Source organism: Carex rostrata, chromosome 26 (genome assembly GCF_964058835.1).
Source record: "Carex rostrata chromosome 26, lpCarRost1.2, whole genome shotgun sequence".
NCBI lineage: Eukaryota > Viridiplantae > Streptophyta > Magnoliopsida > Poales > Cyperaceae > Carex > Carex rostrata.
Genome location: NC_135943.1, coordinates 4109085 through 4131781, shown reverse-complemented (window position 1 = coordinate 4131781; position 22697 = coordinate 4109085). Strand labels below are relative to the sequence as shown.

At 33.1% G+C, this 22697-nt stretch overlaps 2 protein-coding genes across 4 annotated transcripts; both read left to right on the top strand.

Moving 5' to 3' along the window:
* Window positions 1–3698: 3698 nt before the first annotated feature.
* Window positions 3699–5314, top strand: LOC144544368 (uncharacterized). Of its 2 annotated transcripts, none has more exons than XM_078292869.1 (4): window positions 3699–3905; window positions 4368–4423; window positions 4639–4867; window positions 5004–5314. In XM_078292869.1, exons 1-4 carry the CDS (start codon window positions 3827–3829, stop codon window positions 5183–5185), a joined length of 546 nt encoding a protein of 181 aa, XP_078148995.1. In that variant the 5' UTR covers window positions 3699–3826; the 3' UTR covers window positions 5186–5314. The 2 variants fall into 2 exon arrangements, with proteins under 2 accessions (XP_078148995.1, XP_078148996.1); XM_078292870.1 differs by having other exon boundaries at window positions 3709–3905; window positions 4642–4867.
* A 3034-nt stretch (window positions 5315–8348) lies between these two features.
* On the top strand, window positions 8349–12870 carry LOC144544541 (delta-aminolevulinic acid dehydratase, chloroplastic-like). Of its 2 annotated transcripts, XM_078293065.1 has the most exons (12): window positions 8349–8660; window positions 9096–9207; window positions 10678–10751; window positions 10832–10900; window positions 10983–11066; window positions 11176–11245; window positions 11335–11390; window positions 11468–11589; window positions 11683–11754; window positions 11846–11927; window positions 12028–12105; window positions 12487–12870. In XM_078293065.1, the coding sequence occupies exons 1-12, from the start codon at window positions 8403–8405 to the stop codon at window positions 12655–12657; spliced, it is 1248 nt and encodes a 415-aa protein (XP_078149191.1). In that variant the 5' UTR covers window positions 8349–8402; the 3' UTR covers window positions 12658–12870. The 2 variants fall into 2 exon arrangements, with proteins under 2 accessions (XP_078149191.1, XP_078149192.1); XM_078293066.1 differs by lacking the exon at window positions 11683–11754 and having other exon boundaries at window positions 8353–8660.
* Window positions 12871–22697: the final 9827 nt, after the last annotated feature.

Genomic DNA, 22697 nt, shown 5'->3' with positions numbered 1-22697 from the left:
GCTGTTCATCCCAATTGCATGGACCCGCATGCAGATCTGCTGAACGACGCTCATCTCACTACGTGGGAGTGTCCTGCGTGCGTCCGTCGGGCTGAGGAAAAAAAGGGAGCAAGCTCCTCGTCTCGTAAGGCTTAGACCCCAATTGTATGTTGTTGTAGTATTTTATGTTTTAACTGTAATGGTTTGTATAATTGATATTTGAACTGGTTGTTGCTGTATGAATTTTATGTTACCTTTTTCTATGGACTCGACGGTACTGTATTATTTAGTAATGTATTTCAATTTTAAATTCCTGGATTTATTATGAATTTTAATCCGTTTTTCTTCACAAAATTCTTCAAATCAAAATTATAAGATCTATATAAAAAAAAACAAAAAAACAAAAAAACCATGGGGCGCCCTTAGGGATGGCGCCTCACTTGCCTTATGGGGCGCCCCAGGGGGTGGCGCCTCACAGGGTATTTTGGGCCGCCCTGGGCCCAGGCGGTCAGGGCATTTTTAAAAAAAAATTGGGAGCAGGGGCATTTTTAAAATTTTGATTTGTTTTAGGGATATTAATAAAAATCGCCGTATATAATCAGGTCCGATCTCGCTGCGTCTTCAATTCTATTTTTTTCCTCTCTTTCCTTTTCTTTAATGAGTGTATTGTGAATCATAGTCTAAAAATAAATAACAAATGACTATTTTATTAAACATGTTTTGAACTGTTGGATTCAAATTAAATAATGTAGAGTTATATAATACCATTTAACGATTTCCACAAAATTGTACTGGATCTGAATTTAAATTTCATTATTTTGTGTAGTTTCATAATATCACCATAAAAAGCCAACAAAAATGCGACCATCTCAATTCGTAGTTGACCAACTTTTTTGAAGCCCTTTTTCTGATAAACAAAAAAGATTCACTATATATTATGCGTCCATTATTTGAGTTACTAATATTTCAATACAAATTTTACATAAATAAAATTTTGAAAATTGTCAAAATGTCTTATTATTTGACTTACTAGTGGAGACTAAACCGTAAAATTAAATAAACATGTTTGTGCAAAATGCTTATTGGTCTATATTCCCAATTTGCTTAATGTAATGAATATGGCTAATATAACATCAGTGTCATTTCAGTCTATATAACACCAACTCTAAAATCTATCAAATTGATTTCAAATGGTGAATCCAAACCGTTCAAACCAATTTTCTTTATGAGTGATGCGTTTACATGCAAACTTTTTATATTTTCAAGTTATTTTAGTATCAAATCAAGCAGCAAAAAAATTGAAAAATAAATGTATTAAAATTAACTTAAAAACTCAAACATTTGACCGCTTGACTTGATATCAAATAAACTAAAAAACTTATAAATTTTACATGTAAACGCACAACTAATGAAGTAGATCGGTTTGAACAGTTTGGATTCACCATTTGAACTTGATTTGATAGGTTTTGCAGTTGGTGTTATATAGACTGAAATAACACTGATGTTATATTAGCCATACTCGTATGTAATATATATTTGCTCAGAAAAAAATCATGAGTAGAACTAGGGTGTTCTTAAGTTCACCAAGTGTCTTGGTGAACTCAAGTCTAAAGTCCTTTAAATCAGCTTTAAATGACGAATCCGACCCGTTAAAACCCGCCTGCCTTACGAGTGATGTGTCTACAAGTGAAAATTTTTAATTTAAAAATTAATTTTGCATAGAGTCAAGTGGTAAAAAAACGTTCAAAAAATGAATGCATTAAAATTAATTTATTAGCCTTCTAATTTTGACTGCTTAACTTTATACTAAATTAATGTGAATATTCAAAATTTTCACATGTAGACGCATCACTCGTAAGGCAGGCGGGTTTCAACGGTTCGGATTCTTTATTTGAAGCCGATTCGATTGATTTTAGACTTGAGTTCACCAAGGAGCTTGGTGAACTTAAGAACACCCTAGTTCTACTCATATATATATTTGCTAAGGAAAAAAAAATCATTCAGATTTTGCTCTGAATTCATCATTTTTTTTACTTAAAAGGAGCGAATCACATACATTTAAAGAGTAAATTATGCACGAATTTTAAAGCTAGAAAATAATGAACTTCGTTCTGAGCAAAATTTCGTGAGCGTAGTCGACAATACCCTCATTGTAATATTGTTCTACCTATGAAATATTTTAATTATTTATCATAATTGAACACTGTAGAGTTAATTATGTTTATTCAAAAAAAAGTATATACATTACGCATGCTTGTGGGTCTTATGAAGTAATTAAAAAAATAATCATAAAAAAATTTCGGTTGGGTGAGCGCCCAAATTAACATCCATTTTGCTTAAAACGGCTACCAAAATATTTATTTTAATATAATCTATAAATTAAATTAAAGGACCTTCGCATCATTCCTGATGACCTTAATCTTATTTTATATGCTGTAACATAAATTCTTAGGGATATTAATTTTATATTCTGTGTATGACCTAGTGCTTCGCTGGACTGATGAATTTATAAAGTAATAATATACATTTTTTTTTATATATAAAACTGTTGCTCATTAACTCAGGAAAAAAAAATAGCTTCAGCATAAAACTCTGTAAATTCTGTAAGAAAAACTGATTATAACATAAATTAATTATTTTATGAGAAGGGATCCACTTACAACCAAAAACCTTGTATTTTCAAAGTTTTCAAAGTTCAAACAGTTGATTCAAATTGTTCAACATGATGAATATATTAAAATGTGTTTGCATATCAAATTTTACATTTTTTTTGGGATTTTTTTTATTATTTATCAAGTATTTTACAAAATCGTTGTTTTCAGATCATTGAATTTTTGTACACATCTTAATAAATAGTAAAAATATATATATATATATAGAGGTTGGCTATTCTACTTCCATAAGCATATGTCCACATATGCTTATAACCCATTTTTGTGTTTCCATTGTCCAAATGGTCGATCTGAACCGTTCATCTTGTTCTCCATATTAATATGTGCTTGGAGACCAAATTTTACATTTTTATGAATTTTTTACTATTTATTAAGCCACTTTGAAAATTGCTGATCCAACGGTGGCTTAACAAAACAGTAAAATCAGCAGCCACCGTTGGATCAGCAATTTTCAAAGTGGCTTAATAAATAGTAAAAAATAAATAAAAAAATGTAAAATTTGGTCTCCAAGCACATATTAATATGGAGAACAAGATGAACGGTTCAGATCGACCATTTGGACATTGGAAACGCAAAAATGGGTTATAAGCATATGTGGGCATATGCTTATGGAAGTAGAATAGCCAACCTCTATATATATATATAATTTGATCTGCAAGCACATTTTAATATATTCATCATGTTGAACGGTTTGGATTAACTGTTTGGACTTTGAAAATATAGGGTGTAATCCGATGACTATAAGTGGATCCCTCTTATTTTATATGTTGTAACATAAATTTTGTAAATTCAAAACTGATCATAACATAAACCCCCAAAAAAAACAGATTAGATTTACCACAAATATTTATATGCTTGCTCTTAATTAATTACTGTGGATCAATACCGGGACACGCTTAAGGGATTCATAAAAAAAAATTATTGATGCTAATTAAGGTACTTTTTCTGTCTTTTTATTAGGTAAAATTGGTTGGTACTTTCAACACCAGAAAGCTACCTGAGAATAAAAAATGAGAGAGGATAGGTGAAGTTGGTGCAGCTTCTCAGTATATTATATATTGCATGCTAAAATTAGCAAGATTATACTGTGAATTTTAACCAGAACATATCTTTCTATGCTTCTATATATTAACTACACACTACACACCAAATAAGCTGATATCCTTGTTCTCCAAATGGCTTTCTCTCCATCTCTCCAAAGGCTCTGGCTTCTTTTCACCATTGTTTGCTTATCAGCATGCTATAGCAATGCAGGTGGGTTGTTCAAGTCTTGATGTGTATTAATTAATCAGTGAATTTTGGAAAAGCTTGGTTACATTTCTTATAGTTGTGTCATTTTGTACCAGTGTTTTTTTTTGTTTTTAATTTGAAGCAAAGGCAAAGTCTTAGCTACTTTTGCTGCTCTTTTTCAAATTTATGTATTAGCTTATGGATTACCTAAAGCCTGAGAAACTAAAGAGCATGTTTTTTATTTGCTCTTGTTGAATGATTTGTCCCTTTAAATTTTTATGTAGTTGCTAGTTGCTATCTCAAAATGCTTGATCTGAGTAATGAATAAAACATTTTCTTGAAGGTGGAATATAGAACTCTTGATATATAGTGCTCTTCCTTCAAGCAACTCTTTTTTTTTTTTGCACCGTGTTTAATTACGGTTGCTTGTTCTTTTGTATATTTCAGTTACACAATATTTACATGCCTTTTTATGATAATTTACAGAAGAAGGTGCCGCTGGAATTGTTGGAAACGCATTAGATTGCTTTAACGACCACTATGTCAGTTCTTACGATGAGTATCTAATTTATTACTCTATTTTAGTAATAATACTCATAGATTGATGCAATGATGCTTGACAAATTATCTTGACAATCAATATTGTTACTTTGTTTTTTCTTAATCAGCATTTCAAAATCTAAATACATTTTCACCAAAATATAACACGTAAGCGGAATAACGTTGTTCATTTATTTCATTTTTCTTGTTCCGGAAGCAGGTCTACACTAGTTGCCAGGAGTCATACAGGCTGACGCCACAGGGATCACTAAATGTGCCTCCCCAGTACACTGACGAGTTTTGTGAAGGGCCATGCTTCGAGGAGACAAATCTCGTGCTCAAATGCATTGATAACATCATGTATAGTTTTCGCTTCTATGATGGTGCCTCTGTTCATGATGTGCGCTATGTTCTTAGACGCGGCTGTGGCCACGATGCTGGAAGAGGTAATAAATATAGAGCTTCCACTTATCTGTTACTTAAAGAGAAATACCTACTGTTCATATGTTACAATACTGGTCTCTTTTGTTTACTTCATATCTATAGTTGATTTTGCTTATGTTGTTGGTCTGTAATTAACAGGTGATTTCAATGCATTAACGAACTTTCAAGGAGGCGGAATAGGCGGATTTGGAGGAGGAAACAGATTTGGAGGAGGCGGAATTGGAGGAGAAGGGTACGATTATGACCATGGCATCAACTTGGTCATCCCCAAATTTTTATTCCTGATTGTATCTCTAAATTTCATTTTATTTCTACTGTAATAGTCTCAACTTATGATGATATAGTTATATTTTTTATTTTTCTGGAAAGAGGAAATCTAATGCTCCTATATTATATGCAGCTTAACAGTGTAAACAATGTACACTACTATAATGAGATACAAAATTAATGGAATGAACCTACTTCTAAGAATGCAGATGCTGATTTTTTCTGTTCATCAATTCATATTTCACAGACAGCACTCTTACTTCAAAGAAAAAAAAAAAGTTGCACATATTTTGATGTTATAGATTTGCTAAAGGGAATTTGGGCTGGTTAGCAGGCCCTTGTGCTAGAAGTAATTAGTAATAACTAATAATTCAAACAGGAATTTAGATTTGGATGGATAACCTGTGTACATTTTAGTTATTGAAAGTTTATGATGTAACAATTTCATGAAAAAATTAACTCCACCTGCATATAGTAAAAGTCTCACAAATAATAAACCCTATAAAACTTGTTTGAATAAATACATGTGGCTTCTAAATGTACAATCATGATGCTCATCCAACGATAAAATTTAAAAGGGTACACTTGGCAGGAATTGCATCTTGGATCTGGAACTGTTTCCCAAATCTCTACAGGGACCCAATTGCTCCGAGGCATCTATTCTATTGCACTATAGTGTCCATGCTCCCTACTGATATAAAGTAGGGATAAATGATGGTATCTTATTTTTACCGATCTTGGCCTCTCATGGTCATTCCGGTCAGGTTACCAGTGTTTCCTCTTAGAATTGGTATTTTACTATTTACTGGTATAGATTAAGGTTGTGTTTTGCTCATCTTCCAAGTTTCAGAATATCAGGCAAGTACATTGATTTAACTCTCTTGTAGAACTGATCAATAGAACACTGTTCTTCATTCTTAGAGGGAAAAAAGTGCTATTCACAGTTGAAATAGGTGGGAAGTCAGCAAATAACACCAGGAAGCAAAAATACGGGCAATAAAAATGTGACTGACAGAAAACTCGTATCTGTATCTGATATTGCAGTTCTTTTCTAATGATCACAAAATAGGGGGCAAAACAAAAAAAAAAAAAAAAAATCTCAGCAAATCAAATTTCATTCCTACACAAGCACATACACCTAATCTTAAGAAAAAAAACAATGTAAAAATATAACAAAGAATAGAACATGAAGTTCAGCGGGCCAAAAGTGCAACCCGGTCTTTTTGCACAGCCTGGGAGAGATTGAGATCAAACAGCTCGCACCGAATTGGCATTTCCATTTCATAAAAGGGGTTCTTCAACACATAATCAGTATAGAGCTCGTATATTCCCTTTAGTAGTAGTTCCAAAGAAAATAATATAGATCACATCTAACGGTTTAATTTTGACTTTTAAGTTTTAATTTTGAGTTATTAAAGTTTTTAAAAATAGAGGCATGGTGGAGGCATTTGAACCCTCCTCTTTTTAAGATAGGTACAAAATTATTGTTTTTGGATTGTTCAAAAAAGAATGATTTTCTATCCATCTTAAAAAAGAGGAGGGTTCAAATGCATCCAAATGCACTCTATTTTTCAAATTATTTTTCTCCGTTTTCAAAGTCTAAATAGTCAATCCGAACTGTTAGATGCGATCTACATATTAAGATGTGCTTGGAGACCAAATTTTACATTTTTTTGAATTTTTTTACTATTTATTAAGCCACTTTGAAAATCACTGATTTTACATTTTCTGGATCATTGGATCAGCGATTTTCAAAGTGGCTTAATAAATAGTAAAAAAATTCCAAAAAATGTAAAATTTGGTCTCCAAGCACATCTTAATATGTAGATCGCATCTAACGGTTCGGATTGACTATTCGGACTTTGAAAATGGAGAAAAAGGATAAGGTGCATTTGGGTGCATTTGAACCCTCCTCCTTAAAAAATAGTAAATTTTTTCTAAAAATTATAAAATTTCATCCCAACCATATTTTAGTATGAATATCATGTTAAATGGTTCGGATCGACAATTTAGACTTTGAAAACAAAGATAACGACGATCTAAAATATTATGAGGTATGAAAGACATGAAGCATTGGAACCCTCCTCTTTAAGAAAAATTAACTGGATCCTAGATATCCAACCACTAAAAAACTATAATATAAATGTTGAGAAACCTTAAACTCCAATATTTTGCAAAGTAAATTAGAATTTACTTTGCCCTTTATGGGCCCTTGGATCTGCGTCAAGATTAGTGCAAAGTACTGGATGAAGGTAATCTACTCGCTTTTCTTCTCTGCAGTCTCGTCTCTCTGCGATAAACAAAGAGGAAAAAAGAAAGGATAAACGAAGCGGCTCCTCCGTTCAATTCGAAACCCTAGGTATCCACCCGCCACTGCTACGTCCAAGACGTAGAGAAGCAACAGAGAATCGTGAATTGAACACAACATCAAGCAATTCGATTCAATTTCAAAGAACTGAATCTAAGATACCAGTAAAAACAGTAGAGAAAATGGATAGGTAGAAACCTAAAAAATCTTATTTTATTTCATAATCTCAATACATACACTTCAAGCTCTTTTATAGGCAATGATAGAGATACAAAAAGAACGGAATTTGATTACTTATTCCTTCTAATCCTGTCTTTATTACAAATCTGTCCTTAATTGGCTTAATTGACTGATTTGACGAAACAGTCCTTCAACAAATTGTCTCCATTGCTCTCCAGTTCTGAAGTAGCTGGCCCCACCTGACAGTGAAGGTTTCCTTTAACGGGCTTGGGTCCCAGCTGCAACGTTCGTTACATCTCTGCTGCCCGAGCGCTTACCCGAACGGACCGTGCTCCCTTCTTCTCCCTCACGACATGGAAACGGGTTGAAATTGATCCATGATTTCAAGGATCGTAACAGCCACCAAGTTGACGCGAATCCAGAGACGACGAAACCCTAGAACTGGTGGTTTCTTCTTCTCTCACTACACCTCACCTCTAACAACGTCGTAAGTGCTTCCCTCACCCTCGCTCCTATTCAACCGTACTTTTTCTTCCCATAACGTTAGAATCGCCCTGTAATAGGATTCTTTGCTGCCGATAGATTTTCCAAATCATGGTAGCACCATTGGATTATTGCTTGCTATGGTAGAAAGATTTATTTTTGAGTAAAGTAACTTAAAAACTGGAGAATAGTGTTTTGGGATTGGTAATTTGGTCATGCATCCTTTGATAGCAAATTACTTAACACTAAATACTAAGGTGTTTTGTTCTTTCCCCGGTGCTTAGCCACTGGGATAAGTAATGGCCTCAACAATTTCCTTCTCTCTTGGAAATGTTCTAGTAAGGCCCAAGGTGGCTCACAGAACAGCTTCCTTCCCACCCAGTACCAATTTGAGATCTTTTGTTGCGGTTAGAGCAAGCAATGAGCAAGATGACTCAATTAAGACTTCCCGAACTCTTGAGGAGTGTGAAGCAGCGGCGGTTGCTGGTAACTTCCCTGCCCCACCTCCACTTGTCAAGCCAGCTGGCCCCAAAGGAACCCCGAAAATCAAGCCACTTGTGAGCAATTTCTTAAGATCTACTTGAATTTAAGAGTAAAAAAGGTTTTCATTTTGTATCCTTAGGATTGAAGGAATGGTACTGTAATCCATCTTGGCAACTGGCTGGTACAGGACTAGGGAATTTAAGTCTTCATACCCTAATGGGTAACTATGTAAATGTCAATTTTATGAGACTACTCAAAGATCAGTTCTCTTGTAATTTTAATTTGCACCCTTCAAATGCTAGTGCGAAGTGAGATCTTTCTTCATGAAATTGATATTATTCTATGCTAGTCCGGAAAGACTAACATTTTAGGATTCTGTGAATCTATTATGTACAAAATTTTCTGTTATGGATGTTTTGCTAATCTTGAAGGGCTAATTTTTTATTATTTCAGTTATGTATTCTCTATACTACATTATTATATATACCTTTCACTCTGATGATATCCAGGATCTGGCGAGACGCCCTCGCCGCAACCGCAGATCACTCGCACTCAGATCTGCATTCCAGGAGACGACTCTGTCTCCGGCTAATTTTGTCCTCCCATTGTTTATTCATGAAGGTAAATTTTTCTTGGGCTAATTTTCTATTTACCCTCAAAGACTTCTTCAGTTTTCTATTCCCCCCTACACTCTTTGTTATATTTCATATATCCCTTAACTCTGTTTATTTTTTTTTTAATTTACCCACATAGTTAATTATTCATAGTTAAGTGTTATTAGGATTAACTTTCCAGTTATATTCTTGTTCTTATTCATAAAGTTTTGTATGATAATCTCTACACTGCTATCTTGCCTGTTCGTTCCAATAGCTTAAGTTCTTCTGCCTTTTATTTCTTTACTTCGTCTACCCACCAGAATCACCTTTTCTTAGAAATAGAACCAAGCTTATTATTGCAATATACCAAAAATATTATAGTAAGTTCAATTTGAGTTGAGAAAGTATAACTTCACGATTATGACAGTAGGTAGGATCGGATTTATGTCAGTATTCGGAGTGGACGAGAAAGAAATGATTTCTTGGAGCAACTCCCTGCTTCCAAACCCAGGACTTTACTACGATTAATACAAATTTGTCAAATTGGTCAAAAAGTCAGAATAAATGGTCCGACCGTTCACGCCTTTCTCTGACAAACCTTCCAAAATCCAGCTCCATGATTTTCTTGAGTTTCCGATTGATTTACCTGATCGATCCTTCCCGTCCAATTCTTTGTAACTCCCCTTCTATATTATATTCTCCAAAATTGAGAGTTTTCAATTATAATAAAATCTCCTATGCTGTTCTCCATTGAAGCTCGTCTTTCAATTGCGCAAAACCTCCGTGCTTTTGGTCCTGGCTTGAATCCTCTCCCTTTTGCATGTGCAAAACTACACCTCTTCCCGCCAAATCCCTGTACTCCATTTTTCAAGACTATGTAAACCCTAGGTCTTGTTCTTTGATCCTTTCTGTTATGAAAATGGTACATTCGGTACCAAAACTACGTGTTCTCTTGTTTGACCTCTTCTATAATATCTGATTTTTTCTTTCTGGGATAAGTGAATATAAGATTGTCCTTCTTGTGTGAGTGAGGTCGATTGCCTATCTGATTTGAAGTATAAAAATAAAGGAGAAAAACAGGAGGCGGAGTGGAAAAACAAAGAAGAGTGCAGGAAATATGGTCAAACCATTCAGAGAGAAAGGATATTTTCGTCTATTATAATTTTAATCAGAGAATTAACTATGGTTAATTATGGTTAACTTCATAATTGTTGTGTAATGAGTAAAAAAGAAAAAGTTTTAAGAATTCAGGCATAAATTAGATATATTCAAGTGTATAGGGATAAATAAGAAATTAGAGAACTCTATAAGGGTATATGAAAAATTAACCCATTTTCTTTATTATTATTATTGTTGTTGTTGTTGTTGTTGTAATTATTATTATTATTATTATTGATTTTCTTTTAAGTAAATCAAGTATGCTGATATATTATAGACTTAACTGTGTGGGTTTGAGAGTGAGCTCTTTTTTCTTGTCTTTTTTATGCTCATGCAGGTGAGCTAGATACACCAATTGGAGCAATGCCAGGATGCTTCCGACTGGGGTGGCAACATGGACTTATAGCGGAGGTGATGAAATTGGATTGTTCCCAACTCTTATAGTTTATGGTTGATGAATGATGACTCTGTGAATGTGTGAAACTGTGCAGGTCTCCAAGGCAAGGGATGTCGGTGTCAATAGTTTTGTGCTGTTCCCAAAAATCCCAGATGCATTGAAGGTTTCTTTCTTATATGACTACTATCTTTCTTTTATATGCTTTTAATTGCCAAAGTATGAACCTCATTCATTTTGTTTTGTAGACTCCGACTGGTGATGAGGCATACAACGACAATGGTTTGGTTCCTCGGTCAATTCGTTTGCTAAAGGACAAGTTCCCCGATATTGTGAGTCGTTCCCTTGTATTATAGTCATATAGTGATTAGTGAATTTCAAAAATTAAACAATCTTAATAATGCATAAATTGCCATTCGTTGATGATATTGCCTTATCCAGATAATCTACACTGATGTTGCCTTGGATCCTTATTCATCTGATGGTCATGATGGCATTGTCAGAGAAGATGGTAATGACAAAATACAAATTTTATTGATATATGATTTGTAAATATTCAACCATTAGAGGGTTTGTAAATCTTTTGTTAATTGTCTATAGGAGTAATCATGAATGATGAAACTGTCTATCAGCTATGCAAGCAGGCTGTATCTCAGGTAATGCTACTACTCTTGTTAGTAATTTGTGTATTTTTTAAAACAGACTTTGCATAAGTTTTTTTTTTTTTTAATAGGCCCGAGCAGGTGCAGATGTGGTCAGTCCAAGTGATATGATGGATGGACGGGTTGGTGCTATTCGCAAAGCCCTTGATGCTGAAGGATTCCATGATGTGTCCATTATGTCATACACAGCAAAGTATATTCATATTTTACTGAGGATATCTTCCATAATTTATAGTTCTTAGTTCTGCTGATAATGGTGCCTAACAAGCCCATTTATCCATTGCAGATATGCTAGCGCATTCTATGGTCCATTTCACAAAGCTCTAAATTCAAACCCACGCTTTGGAGATAAGAAGACGTAGGAGTTGCACTATTAGACAATTTATGTTGACTTATTCCTATACCTAATGTGATGGTTGAATCACCTTACATTTGAATGATTATTTCAGATACCAGATGAACCCTGCTAATTACAGGGAAGCTCTCATCGAAACTGAAGCTGATGAGGCCGAGGGGGCAGATATACTTTTGGTAGATTTCTTTACTTGGGTCTTTGACATATTTTGGTTACTCTCATGGTCCCTATTATAGAGATTTTCGTTCAGGAGTAAACATTTTTGCTATTTGTTAGGTGAAACCAGCACTGCCATATTTAGATGTTATCCGTCTTCTTAGAGATAATTCTTCTTTACCAATTGCTGCTTACCAGGTAATCTTATTATTTCTTTTCTTTTTTCCTTGGGTGATGCTTCTGATGATTTTTTCTTTTTCTAATGGATATGTAATTTTTGTGCGTTAAGGAAAAAGAAAGAAGGAAAAAAAATAGACAAAGAGGAAGAGAGTTTGAGGGACTTTTTGTTTCTTCGAGAGTACTGTTGCACCAATGTTTCTTTCTTGGTTAAAATTTGAGGAAAAAATTGTTACTTTGTTGAGTAGAGCCAAAAGTTTTGACCTGTAGAAACAGAAACCCTTAGATTTCAGATTCTGTTTCTCAATAGTCACCATCTGGTCGTGTTAAATACTCCTAATTAGTTGCCGACATATTATCTGTACTTTTGTTTTGATTAACATTTTCTCTATTTGATTTCAGGCTTCAAGAGAGTACTCTATGACCAAAGCAGTTGGTGTTCTTAAATGGATGGATGAGGAGAGGGTGATGATGGAGTCATTGATGTGCATTAGGCGGGCCGGTGCCGACATCATCCTTTCTTACTTTGCGCGCCAGGCTGCCGGTGTCTTGTGTGGCACGAAATCTAATTAAGTAGGCCAAATTTTTGTTTTGTTAAAATTGAGTGTCTTATTTTGTTAGTAATATTTTTCCTTCCTTTTAGAATGAGCAGAACCTTGGTTTTTTTGGACATGGATTGTAGAATAAATGTATTGGGAAAAGAATAGAAGAATGTTTAATGAGTGGAATCTATGTAATTGTTCTTATATGTCAAGTATGAAAAACATGCCTAATCTATTTATCATCTGAGGGTTTCGGGTACCATTATTGTCAGTTTGTCACCTTTACTTTGTATTAATGTTTCAATTCAAAATCCATATCATGAATCTGGACCATTTTATCCCAATCTTCTTCACTAGTATGTATTTATGTAAAAAAATATATAATATTTTGATTGTGTTTGATTAAGTCTGCACTAAAATTCCATTCTAAAATGTCACAATTAGACCTGTTAAACGAGCCGGGCCGGCTCATGGGCTTTGAGCTGGGCTCTTAAACGAGTCAAATTGAGCTGAGCTGAATTCGAGTTAAGCCCGAACTCGGCTCGAACTCGAAATAGAACATCTTTTCCCTAATTGATCCGATCCGAGCCGGGCCGCCCATTGAGTCAAACCATCGCTCCGTTTCTCTTTCGCTTTCCTTCGCTTCGCTAGGAGAAGCTCCGCTAGGAGTAGCTCCGTTTCTCTTCTCCAGTTTCCATCGCTCTCGTCGCTCCACTAGGAGAAGCTCCGTCAGTCTCTCGCTCGCTCTCTCGCTCTCTCTCTCTCTCTCTCGCTCTCTCTCTCTCTCTCTGAGTTGTTTCAATTGAAAACAAAATCTGTTGTAACTTATAAAAAAATTGATACTGAAAACAAAATCTCTCTCTGATACTTTTTATTTTGTGGGTCTCGGTGCTTTTATTTTGTGGGTCTTGTTAAATTGAAAACAAAATCTCTATCTCTGATACTGGTACCACTGATACTGGTAGGCCACCGACTTGGAATGGTGTCGACTGGATGTGCATTTTATATGAGTTTCTTGCCTTTATTGTCCGTACACCTTTTCCTTGTTCTTCTTTTGTATTTATCTCTGACCAACTCTGTATTGCATCTCTGATGGATTTCTGTATCAGTGCATTAATGATTTATTTTATTAAGGTGGTCTCTCCTATTTAGCAAATTAAGCCTTGATTAACCATGGATTAAGCTTCACTGTTCCACAGAGACTTTGTTGAGGCCAATGTTGTCTCACCTAACCTATTTTTTTCACTTATGATATGAGGCTCAATCAAGCTTTGGTTTAGTTCTCGCTTTATTATCCATATACAATTAAACACCAAATAAGCCCATGTAACAATCGGTTCATAGTTTCCAAATTTATTTTGCAGAGCTCTTTGCTATTATAGCCATGAAATACTAACTACTGTTATGTTGTTTTTGTAAATAGATGATTATGATCAGCTTATCAATGAAGCCATAAATCAAGCAGAGTAAGTTCCTAAATTGAGTTTCTTGCTTGTTGTGATGCGTGTATATTGTTTTGGTGGTGTTCTGGGTTTATCAGTATATGGATGTCCCTGTTCCAAATTCAGACCTTGAGAAATAAGTTCTGGGTTTATCAGTATACCGATGAATAATTAAAGGGGTTTGAGGCTGAATCAAGTGCTCAGGGAGGTCATTCAGAACATTTAAAAGGTTTCAATGGTTACAGAGGCTACAATTCAACCTGAACCAGGTTCTGGTCAAGCTCAGGTCACATGACCATGCATTTTCAGATCTGTCTGATCCATTTGCTCATGAATTTTGTACATGGGTTGTAAATTTTGTTTTACGGAACCAAAGAGACATGGATTAAGGGCTTGTATACCAATTTTTACCATTTTAGAGATTTTATTTACATTTTTAGGAATTTTTCTCCTGTCAGGGGCATGGACTGTCATTTTGACAGGAAAATTCAGAATTCTCTCATTTTTAAATATGAACTTTGAAAATTCATAACTTTGTGTAGAAAAATCAGAAAAATGCAAAGTTTGAGTCCATTTCATGTATTTTTCAATGCTTTATCTGACTGTGGAATTGGTTTTGCTATTTAGTCCTTCAATTTGTCAGTATCAGCTGTTTTGTCAGCAGAGGTCAAAATAATGCTTTTCATTGCATTTCATTGTGACAGTAGCACTTCATGGTGCATGTGTGGCTGAGTATCATACATAGGCATTGTCTAGGACTGGTTAAGGGTATTTTATACCTATGCAAAGACGATATAGTGTGAAAGATCATGCGTTTGAAATTCTGATGAAAAATCTCCTTGTAGATATTAAATAGTTTGATGGCTTAACCTCTAATATTTACTGAAAAAATAACATAATTGGAATTAACTTCAACCACATTTTCTGTTCATGTACATTAGTTATAGTTGGGTCACCTACAGAGCAAGGAATTTGTAATGAATTGAGTTACAAAAGCAGCGAACATTAGTTATAGTTGGGTCACCTACAGAGCAAGGAATTTGTAATGAATTGAGTTACAAAAGCTGCAAGCACCGCAACAATATACACAAAACCATAATTTATTTTGAAAGAATTACAGAAGTTATTGGGATAGTGCCATAGCCGGACGAAAGAGGTGGTGAGACAGACATGCCTTTGAAATATATTACAGTTAATTGAGTTTGAGCCGAGTTTTGGGTTTGAGTCGAGTTCGGGCCGAGCCTAAAGAGTCCAATGGACCGAGCTGAGTTTGGGCCGAGCCTAAAGAGTCTAATGGACCGAGCCGAGTCGGGCTTTATTCTTCAAAGTTGAGTCGAGCCGAGTCGGGTTCTAATGAAAGAATGAATGGACCGGGCCGAGTTTTGAGCAAGTTACCGCTCATTAGCAGGCCTAGTCACAATTATGTACTGCAATAAGAGTCTCCACAAAGATTTTTGACAAAGTTGCATGTAAATTAAATTATAAAGAACTGGACACGTGCAAAATAAAATGAAGCGAAGCATTGTCAATGTCTGTAGTTATTTGCCAGCTCAGAAAAGATTGGAGTTCCATAATTCTAAATTCTAATAACAGGTACTCAATATTGACCTTGGTATCTCTTTTCTTAAAGTAGGAAAAACTAAATGACAAATATTTAGTAAAATACAGCCATGAGCCATCCAATTTGTTGATGGCAACAAATGGCATAAACATCCAATTTGTTGCAAATGGAAAATCTAATTATAGTGATTCACTATGTTGTGTAGAGACTAGAGAGTCACCATAACTACAATTAGTTAATTAAAATTTGCAACTGGAATAGTGTACCGTATTTAAAATAATATTTACCCTCCAATCATACTATTGAGTTTCTCTTCATGTCTAATGAGTGATGCTTTGGTACTATGCATATAGCTAGCCAACGTTATTAAATGCAGTTTCTATGCGGTATGCTGAAGGCTACCGCATAACGCATATGTAGTATACAGCCGCATATGCGGATTTTAAAATGAGAATTCATATATATATATATATATAGATATATATATAGAGAGATGGGCTATGGTGCATTGCAATGCATGAACCCCCTTATGCATTGCACTATAATCACGGATTTAAAGTCCAAATGACCGATCCGAACCGTTAGATGTTTAATCCATATTGAAATGTGCTTGGAGACCAAATTTTACATTTTTTGGAATTTTTTTACTATTTATTAAGTATTTTTGAAAATTGCTGTTTTGCTATGAACAGTAAAAAACAGTAAAATTTTCTGGACCATCAGATCAGCGACTTTCAAAATTGCTTAATAAATAGTAAAAAAATTCCAAAAAATGTAAAATTTGGTCCCCAAGCACATATTAATATGAAGAACAAGATGAACGGTTCAGATTGGTTGTTTGGACTTTAAATCCATGATTAATAGTGCAATGCATAAGAGGATTGGTGCATTGCAATGCACCATAGCCCATCTCTATATATATATATATATATATGAGCTATGGTGCATTGCAATGCACCAACCCTCTTATGCATTGCACTATAAATCATGGATTTAAAGTCCAAACGACCGATCTGAACCGTTCATCTTGTTCTTCATATTAATATGTGCTTGGGGACCAAATTTTACATTTTTTAGAATTTTTTTACTATTTATTAAGCAATTTTGAAAGTCGCTGATCTGATGGTCCAGAAAATTTTACTGTTTTTTACTGTTCACAGTAAAACAGCAATTTTCAAAAATGCTTAATAAATAGTAAAAAAATTCAAAAAAATGTAAAATTTGGTCTCCAAGCACATTTCAATATGGATTAAACATCTAACGGTTCGGATCGGTCATTTGGACTTTAAATCCGTGATTATAGTGCAATGCATAAGGGGGTTCATGCATTGCAATGCACCATAGCCCATCTCTCTCTCTCTCTCTATATATATATATAGAGAGAGAGAGAGGTTGGCTAAGATCAAAGTGGTAGTTCCTGAGCCTTGGTGCTACCAATTCGTTTTTCAATTTTCAAAGTTCAAAACATCGATCCGAACCGTTCAAGTTGTTCTCCATATTAAATTATGCTTGGAGACCAAATTTTACATTTTTCTGAATTTTTTTACTATTTATTAAGCCACTTTGAAAATCGCTGATCCAACGGTGGCTTAACAAAACAGTAAAATCAGAAGCCACCGTTGGATCAGCTGTTTTCAAAGTGGCTTAATAAATAGTAAAAAAATTCAGAAAAATGTAAAATTTGGTCTCCAAGCACAATTTAATATGGAGAACAACTTGAATGGTTCAGATCGACATTTTGAACTTTAAAAATTAAAAAACGAATTGGTAGCACCAAAGCTCAGAAACTACAACTTTGATCTTAGCCAACCTCTATATATATATATATATATATATATAAACAAGTATGCGGTAATATGCAGCAATATGTGGTATGCTGTAATATGCACTAATAATCGGTATCATATAAACAAGTATGCGGTAATAATAGATATCATACAAACAAGAATGCGATAATGTGCGGTTGAATATGCAGTAATAATATGCGGACGAATATGCAAAACCGCATATAGATTACAACCAAATATGTATATGCGACCGCATAGACCGCATTTTATTACACTGTATATATAGCATAATAGTCCGAACCATAGATCAATATCTCTGAGTTCAAAGTTTGAGCAATCTTTCTACATGATTCTAATGTAAAAATACATTTGTGTACTATCTTTTTTTTCTTTTCTTTTTTACATTTTTGATATATTTTAACTATTTTTTAAGATAGATAGAAAACCACTTGATCTGAAAATTCCAGAACATTCAAGAGTTGTGATTTTCTACCTATCCAAAAAAAAAAAATTAAATGTAAATTCTATTTGCATGTACATTTATATATGGAGATTATGTTGAACGGTTCATATCAATTATTTGAATTTTGAAAACAATCAATCTATGTTATGCACAGTAGAAGTGATTTTCTACCTATCTAAAGAATAGTAAAAAAATTCTAAAAAATATAAAATTTAATTTGCATGTACATTTACATTTACATATGAAGATGATGATGAACAATTCATATTAATTATTTGAAGTTTGAAAACAATCTATGCTATGCATAGATAGTACCATGGTCTCACCCCTACTATGTATAGAGTGACATGATTGAAACAAATGAAAAATTCAGTGATTTGATTGGGACAAATCAAAGTCAAATAACTAATTCGTGACAAAACACAAAATTTAGTGACCTCAGACGAAATTTACCAAATTTATGGTTTAATGATACTGTTATATGTTATTTTTTACAGTGAAGATCTAAGTTTAAATCAGCAAAAAAATGGATTGGAGTCTTAATTTTTTTTAATCAAAAAATGTGTGAATTGCATGTTGTATTTCTTTTGGATTTTAGTTTTTGTTTCCCTATGCATACATTAATAAGTTCTTGCTTTTGAGATGGTAGAAATTTCAACAACCTTCAAAAAGAAGATTTATACTACCAATAAAGCTTTCATGTACAAATTAGTCATGGTCAAATTTAACATGGATTCAATTTAGGATGGTTTGAGACTTTGATTCTCATCAAAAGAGGCCTTAAGTCTGTGAAAATATTTCAAGGCAAAATATTGTTCGTTCTTTACAACATTTATTTTCTGATACCTTAATTTACAGGGGAGAAATTACTGGAAAAAAAAAAAGAATATGAAGATTAACAGATGATTCTATCTTTCATCTCTTATTTTGATTTTGTCAATTGAACTAGATATTGTTCACTTCTTTATTTATTTTGCTTTGATGTTACTTCTGGTTTTTTTTTTTTCTATACAAAGAAATATTATTTTTAACAACATTTTAAAAAAGTTTCAAAGCCCACAATTCTAGTTTTATGAAAGAATGAGAAAGGAAATTACGAGTCTTTAAGTATCTTACCGTGACAAAACTGATAATAACGTGACTAATTTTTGTACGAGTCTTTAAGTATCTTTAATCCGAACTTCTTTGTGAATAGCTTTTTTTTATTAAAACCCCTTTTCTTTTTGGATTGGGTAGGAAAGGGGGTGTGCTAATTCTCATTTAGTGAGATAAGTGTATGAGTTGATAATCATTTCACAGAAAATACCTGAGAATTGTTTAGTTGCTTGTAACTAAGAGTTTGTTTGGATGAAAGCTAAAATAGTGAAATTTGAAAATAATATATGAGAATACAGAAAAAATAGTGATTTTTATATTAGTTTAAAAATAATGCTATTTAGATTAGTAAAAATATTATTTGAATTGTACATTTGAAATAATGAATAGCTGAAAACAGTGTTCTAAATAGCGCTATAGCGTTTTTGGACCCAAAACGCTAAGCTATACAATTAAAACACGCTATTTGAGCTACAGACGCTATAGCGGTAATAGCGGTCCGCTATAGCGCATAGCGTGTAGCGCAAATAGCGCCCGCTATGCAACATGTTGTTTTTTTTTTTCTTTTCAATTTATATGGGCTCAGATTGGATTTTAATCGTGATTTTTTTTTATAATTGACATACTAAGCTTTATATTAAATTATTAATTATTATTTTGATAAAAATTTATTAATTATTAAATGAGATCAAATAAGGAAGCTACAACGCGCTATGCAACATGAGCTGTTTTTTTTTTCTTTTTTTAATTTATATGGGCTTTAAATAAAGGCTCAAATTAAATATATTAAGATATTACTTGAAGTAACAAAATGATACTTACTATATGATAGTTTGAATATTTTGAATAGATTAAGATAATTAATTATGCCATGATGTCTAGGTTATTTTGAAATTTAAATAGAAAAAAGATAGATTACGTCATGATGCTGAATATATTTTGAATAGAAAAAGATCGATAGTTTATGATATTAGTAATACTATGGATATTTTGAGTCGCAATTTGGACTTTGTATTGGTTCAATATGAATACTATAATTTTTTAATCAATTTGATGTTATTTATTATTCTATGAGACTTAGATAATGTTGATATTTAGTACAAATATATGATATAATTTTTATAAAAATAAAAAAACGCTATGTGGCATAGCTTTCGCTATAGCGACGCTATTCGTTATAGCTTTTTTTTTCGGCTTCCCGCTATGACGCGATAAACGCTATTTAGAACCTTGGCTGAAAATGAGAAATAATAGTGCTAACAAAGTGTTATTTAATATAAAAGATAAGCAAGTGAAAATTATCATGATTCGAAGACAACAAAAATAGTGTTAACTTTGTCATTTCGAAACTGTGTTGTCAAAAAAAAAAAAATTTATTTTTTTCTATCTATTTACACTTCTGAATAATAACTATTCTAACATTTATAATAATTAAAACATAACAACTATTCTAACTATTTCAAATAATAATAATTTCTATTTTGGATACATCCAAATGTATCCTTAGCGTAAATATAATCGAGAAGAAATTACGGTAAATATAATCGAGAAAGAAACTACCGCAAGTTTGTTTGTTTGTTTGTTTGTTTGTTTGTGGTGTTTGGATTGTTGTTGCGTCTCTTGTCACTTGTGGGACTTGAAGTTCTCGGAAATGTCGCTTAATTGTTGTCCGCGACCCCAATCAGAAGTCAATTAAGTGAGTCGTAACTTTTTTTTACTGACACCATGTCATATTAAATAATATAAATAAGGATAAAAATCTAAAAGAGGAAAGGTAGCGAGTGTTGTGCTCGAGATGCATGTTTTGATAGGGAGAGGGGGCTGTCAGATCGATATCGGACCACTTTTGTGTTTGATGGGTTCTCTTCATCATCGAATCTGTTTTAGGATTCGCGCCCGCAATTTCGTGTCTGCTTTAAAATTCGTACACACGAATCCTAAAGCAGATCTGATTGTGAGAGAACCCATTGAACACAAAAGTGATCCGATGTCGATCGGACAGCCCCCTCTTCCTGTTTTGATAAACATAGTTTTAAAATTTATTGAATTAATTTCAAATTACAAATTTAACTGTTATGTACAAATAAAATTTTAAAATTATTTAGTATAAAATCAAGCAGTTTAAAAATAATAAAAGATAAATATTTTAAATAACTTGTAAAATTTCATTTATAACCGGTTGACAGCTTGATTTTATACTAAATTACTCACCACTTATAAAATAAATCGATTTAAACAATTTGAATTTATCGTTTGAAACTAATTCAATAAATTTTGAAATTATACTCATTAAACTCTCTTAATAAACATAACACATGTTGTCATACTTTATTCAATTTAAAATATCTTTTTGCCACCTTATCATAATTTACAAAATATTACAAAATATATTCTTTTCCTGCATGGACGAAATAGTTTAGAAGACTTGTCCAGTAAATATATTTTGCTATTTAAATAGGGATTTGGTTTTGTCCAAAGGACTTTGGACAAAGCTTCATCCAAAATTAAGCTTAAACGTCCGATTTGTATTGATATTCGTGCAGACATATTTAAAACTTAATAAATTTAAATGACACCTCAAATTATAAATGTTTATACCAATTTAAATCAGACTTTGTCTAAAACCGTTTGGACAAAACCCCACCCATTTAAATCACCTAGAACGGGTGTGATAATGTGATTATTCACTCGAATCATGATTAATTCGGTGTTGATATTAAATGCGATGTGGCAAGACACTATTGCCTTACTTCATTATAATAAAAGAAACAGGAGGCAGTGAGACTTTCAACTATATGGATCAAACGAAAAAAAATTAAAATTAATCATACAAAATTTTCATACTGAGAATAAAATTATTAAAAAAAAAAAATCAATTGACTCTCATTCGTTATGCATGCTTCTGTCTCTGAAAAGAAATTGTATAATTTTAAAATAAATCAACTAATTTTTCCTTTAGAGAAAAAATTACTTGTACCCAAATTTGTTGAATACAAGTTTTTTTATAGGATTATTTTCTTTTATAAAATTTTTTGAATAAATATTTTCATAGAGAGAAATAGTAAATTTGCATGATGTCTTTTCATTTGTCTCGTGATTATCATAGAAATATAGTTATACATTTATCTTGACAGTTAGGCTCAGCTTCAGATAGAGGGACGTGGAAGGAGGAAACGACAAATTCTCTGTATAGAGGTGAGAACTCACTAGATCTGAGATGATCAGATGAACTCACCTATTCCAAAAGAGGAGAATCGAAGACGGAGCGAATGAGAACGAAAGCAGAGGAGAGCGACAAGAAGATTTTGACAAAATCTGTCACTCTCAATTTGAAGTGTAAATTTTTCTGTTTGAAGGATTGTTTCCTCCGTCATTCCATCATTTTCTTTTCTTTTAATGAGAGTTTCTCCTCTGACACTGAAGAACAACCTTAAACAATTATATGATTTTTAATTGGCATTGTATAAAACCCCCCCACAGCCCCACTTTTCTCCGCAATTTGCAAAAGAAATATATAGTCCAGCAATTATTCTATTATTTAAAAAAAAAACAATTATTCTATTAGTAAAAAAAAGAATCAAATTTTGACTATAAAGATGACAAACAAACAGTGATGCGTTTGTCAAGTGCTCTCCAAATTTATGACAGCAAAAAAATTGTCATTTTGAGCGACAAAGAAAAAAAGAAAGAACTTCACCAAATGGATCTGGATTTCAATTGTAG